Genomic DNA, 17,255 nt, shown 5'->3' with positions numbered 1-17,255 from the left:
CACTTTGACCAAAGCATCAACAAGACATGCAAAGCGTGTATCATCTAGTCAATGGAATTACCTCACAGAAATGTAACACACAGGAGGAGAATGCCGCAGCTGCGGAGAGAAGGCTTTGTATATATCCTCGAGGCATGTTAAACTTTTCAGACACACTCCAAATGTTGGTCTCTTTGAGCAAAGTATAAAGAATGAAAGACAGGTACAGTCTGTTGACAATGTTCTTGTCCACTTTCTAGAAAGACATAAATAAATTCATGTATTAGACCTGCTTAAAAGGTACATCACATTCAAACTGGACAAAAGGGAATGAGAATGACGCTGCACACAGCAGGGAGAGGACAGAGTGGTTCTACAGAAACAAATCGAAGTCATAACAAATGTACTTTAGGTTAGTTCAAAGTATTAGTTTTTCCAGGTCTATAAAAAAAGAGATAAGTCAAACTGTTTCCAATTTAAATTTCCTTCTGTAGGGAGTGTAGTGAGTTGAACTGTCCCTCCTCAAAAGATATACTCAATTCCTAACCCTTGGTGCCTCTGAACGTGACCTGATTTGGAAACAGAATCTCTGCAGATGTAATTAGCAAAGGGTCTTGAGATGAAGCCATCCTGGATATACAGGGGGCCCTTGAGCCCATTAGTCAATGACTGATATCCTTATAAGAGCGAGGACGTGAGTGACAGAGAAAGTGGTGTGAAGACGGAAGGAGGCAGACTGTGGTGAGATGGAGACTACAAGGATTGCTAACAACCACCAAAGGCCACGAGAGAGGCAAGATGGCTCTTCCTCAAGCCTCCAGAAGGAACAGCTCTGCCAGCATCTTGATTTCAGACTTCTGGCCTCCTGACCTGTAACAGAATAAAGCTCTGTTGTTTTAAGACACCTGGTTTGTGCTAATTTGTGACAGCAGCCTTAGGAAAAGAACACGGGAAGAGAAGGAGATGGGGAAACCTTTACATTTAGAATTTATAGTGTTGAGTGTTAGTCGCTCGGTCGTGTCCAACTCTTTGCGACCCCATGGACTGTAGCCTACCAGGCTCTGTCCATGGAATTCTCCAGGCAAGAATGCTGGAGTGGGTTGCCATGCCCTTCTCCAGGGGATCTTCCTGCTGGTCTCCTGCATTGCAGGCAGATTCTTTCACTGCCTGAGCCACTGAGCCACCAGGGAAGCCCCAGGTAGTACTTAAAGGTTGGGTGTGTGTATATATATATACACACACACACGCACATATACATATATATATCATACATATGTATATATGACTGATTATAAATTAGACAAATGTGTTTATTTAGATAAGTATGTTAATAAGCTTGTTTATATTGTAAACAAAAAGTAAATATTAGCTTCTATGACTTAAACCTGGTCATGGTAAATAATTAATGTTTCCAGAAGTTAAAACACTGAAAGAGAAGTGCTTTCTGTAGTTGACAATTTCTATTCTGTATATCTGCTTTGGCCTGTGGTGCCTAGTGATTATTTTTTGTGTAAAGCATTTCATAGCTAATACCAAGTAACTCAGAAACTGAGTAATGCATGCTTGAAATCAGAAGAAAAAAAAGAATGAACTTTAAAGAGAAAAGGGAGGATATAATTTTAAAATATAAAATTATATCCTTTACTATAGTAAAAGAATGTTTAAGATGAGAACTTAGAATGTTTGAGAACTTAGATGAGTACATTGAAGGACATAAGAGTTTTAGATTCTGTATGTTTGATACTAGATCACCCTTTTAAAAGCTTTAAGCTGAAAAAGCATGATAGTTGAATAACAACTAGGAAAAGATCACTTTTTAATTTCCCAACTTTAGTGCACCTTCATTATTAACTATAAATTGAGTCAATGGAGATTTTTGCTTAGAATGTACTTTCTAAGCCAAGAAAAATGACATAATTGTATTACATGGCGAGATAAGTCACTTTATGCCAATTTCAAGATCTTTTACAAGAAATGTTTAAAGAAAAGGTCCTTTTCAATGTGGAGAAATCAAGTAGATTTTAAGCAAATAAGTTCTCTAGAAATTTGTTTAAAAAGATACTTCTAAAGTATTAAACTAGTAACTCGTTCATTTGTAATTAAGATAAATCCATGCTCATACAATTTTAAATAATTATAAATTGAACAAACATTTATTGACATGCTTTATAAAATGTAACAAAAATAAATTCTGATTCAAGTTTCAACAGATGCATTATTGTAACATGATTTTATAAGTGCTTATTACTTGGTAATGAGCTCCAGATTAATTTTTTTAATATATTTTAGAGTTTGAAACAAAAGGTTTGTTTTAAGAAATATTTTTATTCAACATTCTGAAGGTCTAAACAATAGTCACTTCTGAGGTAAAAGGTCCAATCTAAATATTGACAACAGGAATACTGAAGTACCATGCATTTATACTTTTATGATACCTCAATACAGGGGACAGCTTCACCATTCAATTCAAATGTAAGTAAAACATCTTCCATTTCTCAAAATGAAACAGTAATATCTATATAAATTTAAAAGATATACAGGGAAATGGTAGGTAAGATCATTAGGCTTCAATGAAGATTAGATTACCAAAGGAAATGAAAATTGAAAAAAACAGTGTAAGTATTATGAGGCAGAAAATTATGTTAATTAAGGAAATGAATGTGTGTTTGCCAAAGAATTATTTTTACTTCTTGTACAGTTAGTGGCGCATTCAGCACTTGATTCTTGTTTGTTGACTTAACTTTAAAAGACAAAAATATGAGATATCACACAAGAGTACTTGGCTTCTCTGCTTCAACCTTCTAAAATGCTTTATGTACTTCAAGTACATTGGTATTTCTTTGGGACAACGAAAAGCACCAACAGAAACAAAAATCCAAAAACTCGTCGAGTGGATGCCAAGTGGATGCTTAAGAAAAAGTTTCTAGAAAACTTTTCTCCCATGAACTGAACTTATTTCAGGATTCTTTTCTACAACATTGTGAAAATATTTTACAATTGTTATGATTTAAACCATAATAAGGAGCCTAAGAAAAATAGATTAATAAGGTTTACCTTTTCCTATGCTAAGAGCCTTAGACGTGCATGACTATTTTAGGAATACAAAGGGACACAAAAAAGGGCCATCACAACCACCCAGAAATAACATTATCTTTAAATAGACCTAAATTTCTGGTTTGCAAATGTTTTGAATAGTAAAGTGGTAATTATTTTATTAAAGGCAAAAAAGTGAATCAAAACGACCAAACCAACAAAGGAGATGAGATGACAGCATTAATTTCTGTTACCTGAACTTAGCTATTTAGGAAAGAAAAAAAAAAAAAAAGACTATGGTACGTACCTTCCTAATAGCTTGACCTGATGCTTTTTTCCCAATAAAGTTCTCAGAGACTCCAACCAGAGCAATGACATTTTGTTCTGCTGGACTGAGTTGGTTAAACTACACAGAAAAAGAATATAGAGAAAAATTAAACTGTAACTTTAAAAAGTCTGCCATTAACCAAATCTAGTAGTCATATCACATTTTCATTATGATAAAATCTATGAAAAATAACACAAATTTTACTTACAAGTATTGCGAGTATTGTATTACAAGTAATACAAATAACACAAGTATTTACTTACAAGTATTTTACTTACAAGCTTGCAATACTTTTAATGTATTATTAAAATAAAACAAACTTTAGTAGAATGAACTTAAAGACATGGCCACAAATACTGTAACCATGCTCTATGATTTTCATGGACTGTGTTTATGTTTCATATGGGAGATGTCTGGGGAGGGAGAGGAGGGAAAGCTTTTGGAAGTAACTGCACTGTTTATATACATGTGTTTGTGTGCATGTGCTCAGTCATGACCAACCCATGGACTATAACCTGCCAGGCTCCTCTGTCCATGGGATTCTCCAAGCAAGGATACTGGAACAGGTTGCCATTTCCTGCTCCAGGGGATCTTTCCGACCCAGGGATCAAAACTGCGTCTCCTGCATTGGCAGGTAGATTTGTTACCACCATGCCACCTGGGAAGACCTGCATACTGCCACTGCCTGTTCAGAGTAAAATCATAGTAGACTGTACTCTACCACTTGGTTTTGTAATAGGTATAGCCAGTTCCACCTTGATACTGGTGATAAAGATGATTATTCCTTCTCAGGTATCAACATCACTGGGTTTGGTGTGACAGGACATGACACCGTGTGTGACTGATAGAGCTTTCATGTAATTAAACTCTCAACCATCAGCAATGATTTTCTTTACATTTCAGGCATTAGAAAATGTAGTGGTCCCCACATCGCAAGAGTAACCACCTTGAGGGGATGGGGACCAGGCATGGTCCTTTCTTCTCTTCTGCACCTTACTTTATTTTTTTGACAATGAACATGTTTACATTTAACAGAAAATATTTAAGTGAAACAAACAAAAAATGCTCTTGCCATAAAAAGTATTAGTCGCTCAGTCATGTCTGACTCTTTACAGTTTCCATGGACTAACCCACCAGGCTTCTACATCCATGCAATTCTTGAGGCAAGAACACTGGACTGGGTTGCCATTCCCCTTCTCCAGGAGATCTTCCTGAGCCAGGGATCGAACCCAGGTCTCCTGCATTGCAGACAGATTCTTTATCGTCTGAGTCTTTTTTCTGGCTATGAAAATATACTTGAAATTGGTCTTTTCATCTTTCAAAAGGCCCGATTTCAAATATATTTTAGTAGCAAAAAAAAAAGAATAATCACATGATAAAAAATCATATTGTGATTAATTATTTTAGCCTGTATTGCAAAATCTTATCTTCTCACCTGCCTGAAGTATATCATCCAATCAGGGTCACACTGAGAAGCCATATCATAGGGAGTTGTTAAGTAGATTAGATGAAGAAGGCTTTCGAGCATAAGTCCCTCAAGACCTTTCTTCAAGTCTCTGTAAAGAATGTCACAATAAGCCAAATCTATAGTTCCTAAAAGAAAGACACAAAGAGTTCATTTTTCATAATCACCAAAGGAGGAAAGAGGTGATTTTAAAGAAAATCTGGTTTACCTAAACATAGAAAAAGTCTTGAGGGACTTCCCTGGTGGTTCAGTGGCTAAGTCGCCACACTCCCAGTACAGGGGGCCCAGGTTCTACCCCAGGTCAGGGAACTAGATTCCACATGTCACAAATAAGAGTTTGAGTGCCACAACTAAAGATCCCTCACAGCAAAAAAAAAAAAAAAAATTCTTTACAATTTCTTACTATGTAACTTAGCACAAAACTTAGGAGGTCATTTTGATATTATAGTATCCATCAACATTTAATAAGTACGTACCTTCTGACCTAATTAATCTCTTCTTGGGAATCTAACCTAAAGAAACATCTCCACACATATCCAAAAATACAGGAACAGAGATGCCCTTGTTTATAACAGAGAAAAATCAGAAACAGTATAAATGTCCATCAATAGGGGAGTGGTTGAATACATTACGGTATCCATAGTATGGATGACCGTTGTACTAAAAGAAACTGAGGTAGATTTAAAGGGACTGATGTGTGAAGATGCTCATGATATTTTTCAAGTGAGAAAAGCAAGCTGCCTCCAAATACTTATACTATTCAATATGTATGTGTGTGCATGTGTGTGTGCTATATATATAGTACACATGTATATATGCATACATACATGTAACACATACATATACATACACAAAATATTTAGAAGAATATATATCAAATTGTTATGAAATTTACAGAAAACGTCTAGAAAGTGCTACTGCTATTCTTGGTAGGATATCAAGATTTGTATGATTGCTGGGGGAGTCGAGCATAAAGAAGGGAGGATCATCTTTTCCTCCATGTATTTCTACAGTATTCTAAATTACTTGCAATTCAAGACATTTTTCAACTTTTAAAAATTGAAGTAGTTTAACAGTTTGTAAGATAAGATTATTATTATTAATATGAAATTGCAAATCTAATTTAGAGTTACAGAAAATTTCTATTTTTTCCGACGCATTTCCTCAGATTCACAGTCAGAGTCAGGTAAGCTCTTACCCTTAAAAGAAGCTCGTCCCAACTTTGTGATATGAAAATTATTTTGGAACTCTTCTTTGGACCCACACATAGTATCCTTTTGTAGAAGTCCTTTTTCTGTCAAGTATCTAAGTGAGTCCAGAGTTATTTCCCAGAGACTTTTTTCTTTCAACAAAACCTTCTGCTGAACACCAAAAAATGTACCACTCATAAAACGATATATGTCATCCAGGTTTGTTGCAATCTGAAACAATTCAGGATACCATTAGAGCAGCTTCTCTAATTCAAGGCATCATTTTGAATGAATAATTCATCAACATAAGGACTCATTTCCAAACCTCAAAGCTATTCAAATAAAAAATCAATATAAAATCTACATAGTTGCATAAAGGTACTTTTATAATAATATTTTAAAATGACAAGAAAAAACAACTGAAGGGAGAATATAGTTATCATATTTATACTCTTAATGAAGACAGCTACACATTTCTGATTCAAAACCTCCTTACGTTTTTGAGTAATTTTTCACAGTATCTCCAAAGCTGTGCCCTCTGCTCACTCCCCACTAGTTATCACTAATTCCCACTCGGCCTCCTTCAGAATCCTCCCTCCGTCCCCTTCCAGTCACATGTGAAAATATTCTTTAGCTCTAAAAATTGTATTAAAAAAAACACATATGGAAAACACAACTGAAAGTCTGCACTAAAGCAGGATCTGGCAATACTCTCCCTGACATTTTACCCGAAAATAAACAGCAGTTTTCTACCTCTTTTTGTCTCTCGCATCCCCATCTCCTTTCCTTGTTATTTTGCTGCCTTTTTTTCTCCCCCCAACTCACCGTTTAAAACTCATAATAGCAATGGCGGTATTCAGACGTAGAGCTGACTCGGAGTGTGCAGAACTTACATAGCCAATCTCAGTGAAATCTGCATGTTATGCTAAAATATAGTCAATCAATGAGCGTATTTCTGTTTCAATTCCGATGATATTTCAGTGGGAAAACTTAAGTAGTAATTTCACAGTAAACCAATTTAAAGGGTAACAAAAAATATTATGGAGCAGGGACATTTCCTATTGCTTTTTCTCCTTTTAATAAAAGTCCATCCTTAACATAATATTCATTCAGGCTAAAACTGCACTTTTAAGATATTCAAGAACTGATACTCAGTTTAGAGATTATCAACATACTTAGTTTCTATATTGTTTTTTAACTGAGTACAGTTACTACTAGGGGTAAACAAACAAACAAACCCCTTTACTTGATCCTTCTAGCTACCATCACATTGTCTTTGTATCCCTCTGTAAATACTTTCAGACATAGTGATTTTAACCCACTGGGACAGCTTCTGTCTCTGGCTTCTCAAAGCTGGGTTCTCCACTGTTGCCCCAATGTGCAAGTTCAGCCATGACCAACTCCAAAGCCAGACCATAATTCAAGTATTTACTGAATGCCAACCACATGCCAGGCACTATGCAAGTCACTGGGATTTGGTGATACAGGAGAATAAACGTGGACCTGTCCCAGGGCTTCATTCCAGGGAGGGTAAAGTTATCAGCCAAAGAAAGTCACTAACAAGAATACAACTACAAACTGATGGGTGCTACAAAAGGAAAGAAGGGTGTTTCTATAAATAGCATCCAAGACTGCACTGGGCGGTACAGGAAGGCTTCCCCAAGGAAGTGGCGGTGAAGTGAAAGTCTGACGGTGGAGTAGGAGTGGGTGAGGGTGAAACGAGACGGAGACCTGAGATGAATGAGCCCCAGGCTTGCAGACCACCGCGGTAGGAAGGGCACAGAACATGAAATGCACACAGAAGGACAGCGTGTCTGGAGTGCAGAGTATAAGAGCATGTTGAGCGATGGTAAGGATGCAGAGAGAGGCGAGGCCAAATACACATAGTGCTGCTGCTGTTGTTCAGTTGCTCAGTCATGTCTGACTCTGTGCGACCCCATGGACTGCAGCACGCCAGGCTTCGTGATAAGGACTTCCCAGGTGGCTCGGCAGTAAAGAATCTGCCCGCCAATGCAGGAGATGAGGATCCGATCCCTGTGTCAGGAAGATCCCCTGGAAGAGGAAATGGCAACCCACTCCAGGATTCTTGCCTGGGGAATTCCCTGGATAGAGGAGCCTGGTGGGCTACAGTCCATGGGGTTGCAAACAAGTCGGACACGACTCAGCGACTAAACAAGACCATGATAAGGGATCTGGACTCAATCCTAACAGCAGTGGGAAACAACCACTAACAAATTTTAGGCAGAAAGGGATTTATATTTGGAGAAGATCGATCTATTGAAGAATAATATGGAGGAGCTGTGGGAAGGGAGGGCACAGCTGATGCCAGACCAGCTGGGCGACCATCATAGGGATCTAGGCAGGACCTCAGCACCTGGAAAAGAGCGTGCAAGCAGCCTATGTGACCTATTTTTGCCTCGGATTCTTTTTTGTGTGAAAGCAGAACTATATTATTTCATTCAAAGGTACAAAAATATCAGATAAAAACATATCAAGTGTCTAGCAGGGTGTCTGAAACATAGTCGTGAGAAATGATCACTGGAGGCTCCCTGTGTCCCAGGGCGCAACAAGTGTTATGTCTAATTCCTGGAGTTTCCATCTCTTCCACCAAAACCTAGTGTCCCCAAGGATGCCCACCTCCACCCTCCTGCCTCTTGACCTCACCCTGCCCTTCTCACCTTTCACCCCCATCCCACTGGTTGTTTCTGTCTGGAGGACTTGACTTCTTCAATTCTAACTCCAAAGATTTTTCTGCCTCTCCACCCTGTCTGTAATTCCAGCCTCCTTCCAGAACTAGGGCCCTGTGGTGAAGCCCTACCTCAACGTGCAGGAAGAACCCTGATGGCCTGTTCTTCTCAGCACAGGGCCCAGGAGCCTCGTAAGGGCAGGTTTGGAACAACAGTTGCCTACCGGCTAATCTCCTGAGCTGACTCTGCCTGGTCTTCTTGCTGCTGTACTTCAATTGTTAACACAGAATTTAACTGAAACTGTTGAGCCCTATGGATCTGGCATCGCAGGCCCATAAAACCACACACTTGTGGACAAGTTGGTTCCCCCAGGATTCCTGTACCTGAGTGCACTGGTCTCAAGTGAAGCCTCAATTCCATTGCCTTGCATGGAGTCCTAACTCATGACATACACGTATTTGTCAGATGTATATTTTCTTCCTGCCTTTTCACTGCTTAACTAGCATCTTTTGAAGAGAATTATAAAAATATGAGGTCTATTTATTTTTTTCTTTCATGATTTATGTTTTTTGTTTTCCTTATAAGAAATCTTTCCCTACCCTAAGGCATTTCCAAATAGATTTCAGTATTGATCTGTAATTTCTTTAAAAAAAAAAAAAAAGAACAAAACCTGTTGAGATTTTGATTGGGATTGCACAGAATTTATAGACCAATGTCAGAAGAAGTAACATCTGAACAAAAGTGAGTGCTCCAATTCATGAAGATGGTATCTCTCTCCATTTCTTTAGGTCTTGTTTAATTTCTCTCAGCAGTGTTTTATAGTTTTTGGTGAGTTTTAAGTGAGAGTAATTTACACAGGGTAACAAGAGACAGAGCTGTGACCGGGACACAGGTATGTGTGACATGAGAGCCCTTGCTTTAAATCCCCACACAACACTTTGACGATTTCTCCACTGATACGTGACTGTGCTACAAGTCTTCAGTCTAGTATTTAAGCACTCTCCCATCTTCTCCAACAATGGCACGCAGTCTGGCCCAACTTTTTCCACCCAACTTTATACTCTTAGGTTATCTTCAGCCTTCCTCTATAGCTACAATATCCAGTCTATTGACTGTTATTCCACATCATCTTAAGATTTCTCATCTTTCAATTTAAGTACCTGGAATGGCTTATTCCTTCCCTCTGTTTATCTAAAACCTCTATCTCCTTCAATACTCAGGACTAATTCCTCTTCTTTTCTGTAGTCTTTGGCTCTTATAAAATGCCAGGGGATAAAATATTACACCATTCATCTGCAAGGCAACCAAAATGGTCTCATGATATCTTTTACTTATCAATTACCTTTTGAACTTTCACTTACACCAATTTGGGATAATAAAGGTAGGCTATATGATAGATTAAGAGTCCTGGTTTTTAGTTAGATAAAGCTGAATTCAAACCCTGGCTTTACCAGTTTGGGACTGAGGGACCGTGGGCACAAGAGAATAAGCCTAAAAAAGAGGTTTTACTCAAGAATAACCTGAAGAAAGAGAGTCAATTTCTAATCTTAGGGAAAAGAGTGTTTTCCCATTGTGCCCCACCCAACTTTTTTTTTTTTTTTAATTTTCTGCCTGATAAAGGCTATACTGACTTCACAAATGTTTATTATAGTCAGAGGACTTACAGGGGATCTTTTCTTACCAAGGCAGAGATGCTGGATTATCTGACATCAGGACCCATGCTTCCAAGGCTCCTTTATCCCCCACAGTATCCACCAAAGTCTCTTACTTGTAATGGATAACCCAGTAATTATTTGTTCCATACAATTCAAAGGATTAAAAATCCACATATAAATCCAGTTTCAGATTTATCATGTCACAGACTGCACATTTTCACATTATATGGAAGTAAACATTTTTTTCAACTTTCTTTACAGTTTTCAAAACTTTTCAACTGCCACTGTCTCAAATAATAGCAATAAGATATAAAAATATTAAAAAAAAATACCTTCAAACCAATCAAAGAAAGAAACAAAGTTTGGATTCCCTTGGTGAATTCCTCAACAAGATGGCTATAGCAGTTTTCCAATGGTTTGCTTATTAACTCCAATACCTACAAGAGTTAAAGCAATACTATGTTTCACATTATTATAACAAATAAATTGCGTTCCATATAAAATTTTATAATTTGCATAGATCTTGTGGAGGTTGGGAGAGAGAAAAAACAGAGAGACAAAAAAATAAGAATTTAGCAGGTATCCACATGAACACGGAAGAAGATAGGGGAAATACTTTTCAGTGAAACACAGAACTATTCAAGCTACTCTTTCTAATGCTTAATCACAGAGAAGAAGGAAACATTATTCAAAGGAATATTAATAATTAATTTTTAAAAGATGATATCAAAGGGCAAAATTAAAGACTGAGAAAAGACAACAAAACAACCAACTAGCAACCAGATTATTACCTGTTGCTTGTCTCTTTCTTGCAATATAAGGATACTCTCCCCAACAGAATCTATTCCAGCACGGCCAGCTCTGCCAATCATCTGTTTATACTGATTCCTCTTTAAAAATTCCTTAGCAACGTAGGGTGCTCTTAGTATAACTCTATGGAATTGATAAAATTAATTACAAGTGGTATTAGATCTATACCATTAGCATCTATTTTTATTTTTTAATTTTTTTTAATTTTATTTTATTTTTAAACTTTACATAATTGTGTTAGTTTTGCCAAATATCAAAATGAATCCGCCACAGGTATACATGTGTTCCCCATCCTGAACCCTCCTCCCTCCTCCCTCCCCATTCCATCCCTCTGGGTCGTCCCAGTGCACCAGCCCCAAGCATCCAGTATCGTGCATCGAACCTGGACTGGCAACTCGTTTCATACATGATATTTTACATGTTTCAATGCCATTCTCCCAAATCTTCCCACCCTCTCCCTCTCTCTCAGAGTCCATAAGACTGTTCTATACATCAGTGTCTCTTTTGCTGTCTCGAACACATATTGTTACCATCTTTCTAAATTCCATATATATGCGTTAGTATACTGTATTGGTGTTTTTCTTTCTGGCTTACTTCACTCTGTATAATAGGCTCCAGTTTCATCCACCTCATTAGAACTGATTCAAATGTATTCTTTTTAATGGCTGAGTAATACTCCATTGTGTATATGTACCACAGCTTTCTTATCCATTCATCTGCTGATGGACATCTAGGTTGCTTCCATGTCCTGGCTATTATAAACAGTGCTGCGATGAACATTGGGGTACACATGTGCATCTATTTTTAAACTCTTCATTTCATTATTTTTATATGATATTCAATTTAGTGACATATTAACTCCAAATAATACATAACTACTATTTACCAGTAATCTATGTTATGATGTCCTAGGTTCTTTATGTACATTATCTGTAATCTTACAAAATTTGTGGTGATAATATTCTTATGTACTTTAATTTTCCTTTACAAAGTGGTTGACTGAAGCACAGATAAATAGCTTATAAAAACCAACAAGATTAGTAATTAACAGAACCATAATTTGAGCTTAAGTCTGCTTAGCTGCAAAGCTTATGATCAATCCACTATAGCAATAATCTCCAAAGGTTTTTGATTTGATACTCCATAAATGAAAAATCTGAGCACAGGCCACTAACATATGCATATTTATTTATGAATTTCTATTGTCAACTACATAAAATTGCAGATTTCAACTGTTTTTGACCTACAACATGGTGATTTCAATCCTCTTTATATATACAGACGTCTATTGCCAGCTTTCCTGTTCAAAGGTAAGAGAAAACCTGTGCTATTTACCTAAACTATTCAACCAACTCCTTTATTTATAAATCTCAATGGACAGACAAGATTATTGAATACATGAAGAAAACAAATGACACAGAAGAAAAACAATGAGAACATATAGAATATACATCTGACAGAGACAGATAATACAGGGAACAGAAAAGAACTTTAAAAAATTGAATTAGTATGCACAGAAAATTCTGGAGGGTACTGTATTTATAGAAGAACAGAGTACTATAAAGAAAGAACAATAAAAGAAGAGAATTCTTAGAAATAAAAAATTAATTCATTTAAACAATTCAACTGAAGAACTGAATAATGAATGAATATAGTTAGTGGGATATAATTAAAAACTGATTTTGTAATATAGAAAGTAAAGCAGTTACATAACTCATATAGACTGAAAAACGTGTAAGACAGGTTATGAGAAATGAATGACCAATTTAATTGTCTAACTGAAGTTATAAAAGCAGAGAAACAGAGAAAATGGAAGGAAAGAAATAATATAAGAAATAACTGAAAATAATTACTCTAAGATGAAGAAAGGCATAAAACTTTAGACTGAACACGTACCCAATGGCTAAGCTCTATGAATCAGAAGTAGCTAGGGACTTTTTGGTGGTCCAGTGGTTAAGAATCTGCCTGCCAAGGCAGGAGACACAAGAGATGTGGCTTAATCCCTGAATCAGGAAGATCTCCTGGAGGAGGAAACCCACTCTGGTATCCTTGCCTGGGAAATCCCAAGGATAGAGGAGTCTGGTAGGCTACAGTCCACGTGGTTGTGAAGAATTGGATGCAACTGAGCAAACACATTACAAAATGTTGAGGTAAAGGAGTACGTCAAGGCTGTATATTGTCACCCTGCTTATTTAACTTATATGCAGAATTAATCATGAGAAACGCTGGGGTGGAAGAAGCACAAGCTGGAATCAAGATTGCCGGGAGAAATATCAATAACCTCAGATATGCTGATGACACCACCCTTATGGCAGAAAGTGAAGAAGAACTAAAGAGCCTCTTGATGAAAGTGAAAGAGGAGAGTGAAAAAGTTGGCTTAAAGCTCAACATTCAGAAAATGAAGATCATGGCATCTGGTCCTATCACTTCATGGCAAATAGATAGGGAAACAGTGGAAACAGTGGCTGACTTTATTTTGTTGGGCTCCAAAATCAGTGCAGATGGTGAATGAAGCCATGAAATTAAAAGACGCTTACTCCTTGGAAGGAAAATTATGACCAACCTAGACAGCATATTAAAAAGCAGAGACATTACTTTGCCAGCAAAGGTCCGTCTAGTCAAGGCTATGGTTTTTCCACTGGTCATGTATGAATGTGAGAGTTGGACTATAAAGAAAGCTAACTGCCGAAGAATTGATGCTTTTGAACTGTGGTGTTGGAGAAGACTCTTGAGAGTCCCTTGAACTGCAAGGAGATCCAACCAGTCCATCCTAAAGGAGATCAGTCCTGCGCGTTCATTGGTAGGACTGATGCTAAAGCTGAAACTCCAATACTTTGGCCATCTGATGCGAAGAGCTGACTCATTTGAAAAGACCCTGATGCTGGGAAAGACTGAAGGCAGGAGGAAAGGGGGACGACGGAGGATGAGATGGTTGGATGGCATCACTGACTCAATGGACATGGGTTTGGGTGGATTCCAGGAGTTGGTGATGGACAGGGAGGCCTGGTGTGTTGCGGTTCATGGACACAACTGAGGAACTGAACTGAACTGAGGTTAAAGAGAAAAGCCTACAAGCTTCTGGAGAGGGAAAACAGCAAGCCTATGTAAAAACGAAAATGTCCACCACTAGTTCCTTAAAGACATAGAAGAATACTACAAAGGCTCCTAAGGGAAAACACCGAACCTAGAATTTTGTTTGCTGCGAGGTGTTCAAGTGTGAGGCTAAACTAAAGATAGCTTCAACTATGCAAAGGTTCAAAAATTTTTATTTCCAATGCATCATCTAAAAATTACCCAAAGATGGCAAAATAAAAAATGGATCACAGAAGGCAGATGTTTGATACAAGGGGCAGTGGTAGGCAAAACAAAACAAAAAACCCACACAAGTATGATTTATTGGTAAGTTTAAATAATTATTGATTATAACACGAGGGAAGTTGTTTGGTAGAAACCAACACAACACTGTAACGCAATTGTCCTTCAATTAAAGATAAATAAATTTTTTTTAAATGAGAGAAATTAAAAATACAGATCTAACATTTTAGGTAACTGCAACAATACACAAGACAGAGTAGAAAAAATATACAAATGCTAAGACTCTTGTAATGTTGAGCAGAGGATACAGTTATCAATTCTAAAATCATAGAAAAACACATTTGATTACCACTTTTTAAGAGTAACCATTGCTAACAAGAGAAATAAAATATGTAACTTTCTTTTTTATTTCAACAATTGTTTGAAAAAATGGAATACTTCCTAAGTGACAGAGTTTGAAAACAAAAGAATAGAAAAAGATATAGTTGGCAAAAAAAAATACAGTTCTAGTGTTCAAAATAAAGTCATTCTGAGGAAAACAAGGACTTATTCTATTGATAAAAGGTGTAATTCAGCCATAGGATATTTGGAGTAAACTTTTATATACCTAAATAGTTGTAAAATACAAAGCAAAAAATTGTAAAAATGTAAAGAGGAGAAGTTGATAACTCCATAATTACAGTAGAAAACTAACATATGTCTCTGGAACTGATAGATCAAAGAATCACAGAGAAAACAGAGGAGCTGATAACATGACTAATAACTGTGATCTCATTGAGATACATAAAAGTGCACACCCAACATAAAATATATAGTTTAAAGCTCTTGGATGATTTATAAAAATTGACCATTTATTTGAAAAAAAAAAAAAAAAAAGTTACAAATTTTAGCATCATCAATAACTAAGAGTGGAAATCAACTCCACAGAGAAGCCCACAGCTTTGGTAATAACTAAAAAGGTAAACAAGGATCTGCTGCTGCTGCTAAGTCACTTCAGTCGTGTCCGACTCTGTGTAACCCCATAGACAGCAACCCACCAGTGTCCCCCGTCCCTGGGATTCTCCAGGCAAGAACACTGGAGTGGGTTGCCATCTCCTTCTCCAATACATGAAAGTGAAAAGTGAAAGTGAAGTTGCTCAGTCGTGTCCGGCTCTTAGCAACCCCATGGACTGCAGCCTACCAGGCTCCTCCGCCCATGGGATTTTCCAGGCAAGAGTACTGGAGTGGGGTGCCATTGCCTTCTCCAAGGATCTACTCTGAAAAAAAAAAAAGATACTATTAATAGACTCAAAAGTCTTCATAGATGAGTTCTCTAAGGTGTCAAGGAAATCTCTATGTTAAATAAACTTTTTCAGATTAAAAAAGAAAATGGTCAAAAGCTTGCCAACTGTTTCTACATAACTAGAATAATAAACCCTAATATCAAAACCAGGTAAGGAGAGGACTAAAGAAAGAAGGAATAATACTAGCAAGAGATCTAGTAAGGGAATTCCCTGGTGGTCCAGTGGTTAAGAATCTGTCTTCCAATGCAGGGGACACAGGTTTGATCCCTGGCTGGAGAACTAAGATCCCACCTGCCGTGGGGCAATGAAACCTGCTCACAACTAGAGAGAAGCCCACGTGCTGCAACAAAGAGGCCATGAGGGGCAAGTAAGACTAGACACGGCCAAATATAAATTTAAAAAGAGAGAGAGAGAGATCTACTAATGCCATTTTTCATTAAGATATTAAAGGAAATAAACCAAACAATCAACTCAGCAAATGCTGAAGAAAACATTTGATAAATCTACATTCATTACTGAGAAAGAATAAAACAATTAAAAAAAAACAAACCTGTTGGCAAGCTGGGAACTGAAAAGTTTGGAGCCTGAGCGACAATGACTTGTATCTTACCTTCTCGCTGGTAGGTTAACACCTGCTGCGAGGGTGGATGTGCAGGTGAACAGGCAGAGGACCCCTGTGGAGTAGGCCTCCTCCAAGAGCTTCCTTTCATCGCTGGTTAAGCCACTATGGTGATAAGCAACTCCAAATGGGATGGTGTGCTTTAACACGCGACACAAGTTGCCACCACTGACATTCTTCAAGTTCTTAATCACCTCCTGTTTTTCTTTCTCTTTGTGCTTCAGATATTCCCTAGGGAAAAGATCTGTTGGAACCCTTGATCTTATAGGGAAGGAGCACCTACCATTTTAATTTTAGTAGCTACATGTAAACATTCTCCTTTTAAAATCGTGTTACTTTTATTGACCTAAATACATAAAACATTCTTAGAATTGTAATTCTGATTTTGTTAAGGGCAGTTTCTCTCAGCCTATTTGGGGATCACAAAGTCCTATGAAAAATCTGCTTAAAGCTAAGGGAAAAAACAGATATTCACATTAATACAACACTTTGCATATAATTTCAGAGGGTTTCTGTACTTCCTGAGGTTCAATCCTGTACTTCCTATGAATTCATGAATGCTGGGTTCAAACACCTGCTCTAGAAGTTACAATTTTTTTTTTCACAAGAAAATACATCTTCAGTGAAGATGAACTGCTTTGTCATGTATTTTCTTCTCTGAAGATAAAAATTACATATATTATTAAAGCATATGAATTATATGTAAAACACTGTCTAAATATTAGCACTTCAGAAGCCTCAGTAATACCCTACAATGCCTCCTTACCTAGAAGCACCTATTTTTCTCAATCCCTTTCTAGAAAAGAAAAAAAGGAAAGACTAAGTACAACTAACTACTAATTGACTGTAAAGCAACAACTTCTGAATACCAGTAGCAAACAAATATAGCCT

General features: G+C 37.2%; 1 protein-coding gene across 5 annotated transcripts in view; it reads right to left on the bottom strand.

Moving 5' to 3' along the window:
- HELQ (helicase, POLQ like) overlaps positions 1-17,255 on the bottom strand; it is a 40,610-nt gene that overhangs the window by 5,718 nt on the left and 17,637 nt on the right. For 4 of the 5 annotated variants that reach the window (XM_025289782.3, XM_006072419.4, XM_044945703.2 and 1 more), the window contains 7 exons: positions 16,356-16,595; positions 11,129-11,270; positions 10,670-10,774; positions 6,004-6,226; positions 4,776-4,933; positions 3,320-3,418; positions 62-235 (listed from right to left, as the gene is read on the bottom strand). In XM_025289782.3, coding sequence (XP_025145567.3) covers positions 62-235; positions 3,320-3,418; positions 4,776-4,933; positions 6,004-6,226; positions 10,670-10,774; positions 11,129-11,270; positions 16,356-16,595 — 1,141 coding nt within the window. The remainder of the gene's footprint in view (positions 1-61; positions 236-3,319; positions 3,419-4,775; positions 4,934-6,003; positions 6,227-10,669; positions 10,775-11,128; positions 11,271-16,355; positions 16,596-17,255) is intronic. The other variant, XM_025289784.3, reaches the window with a different exon arrangement.

Source organism: Bubalus bubalis, chromosome 7, assembly GCF_019923935.1.
Source record: "Bubalus bubalis isolate 160015118507 breed Murrah chromosome 7, NDDB_SH_1, whole genome shotgun sequence".
In the NCBI taxonomy this organism is placed as follows: domain Eukaryota; kingdom Metazoa; phylum Chordata; class Mammalia; order Artiodactyla; family Bovidae; genus Bubalus; species Bubalus bubalis.
Note: the sequence above shows the minus strand (reverse complement) of the source record. Positions and strands in the feature narration are given on the sequence as shown.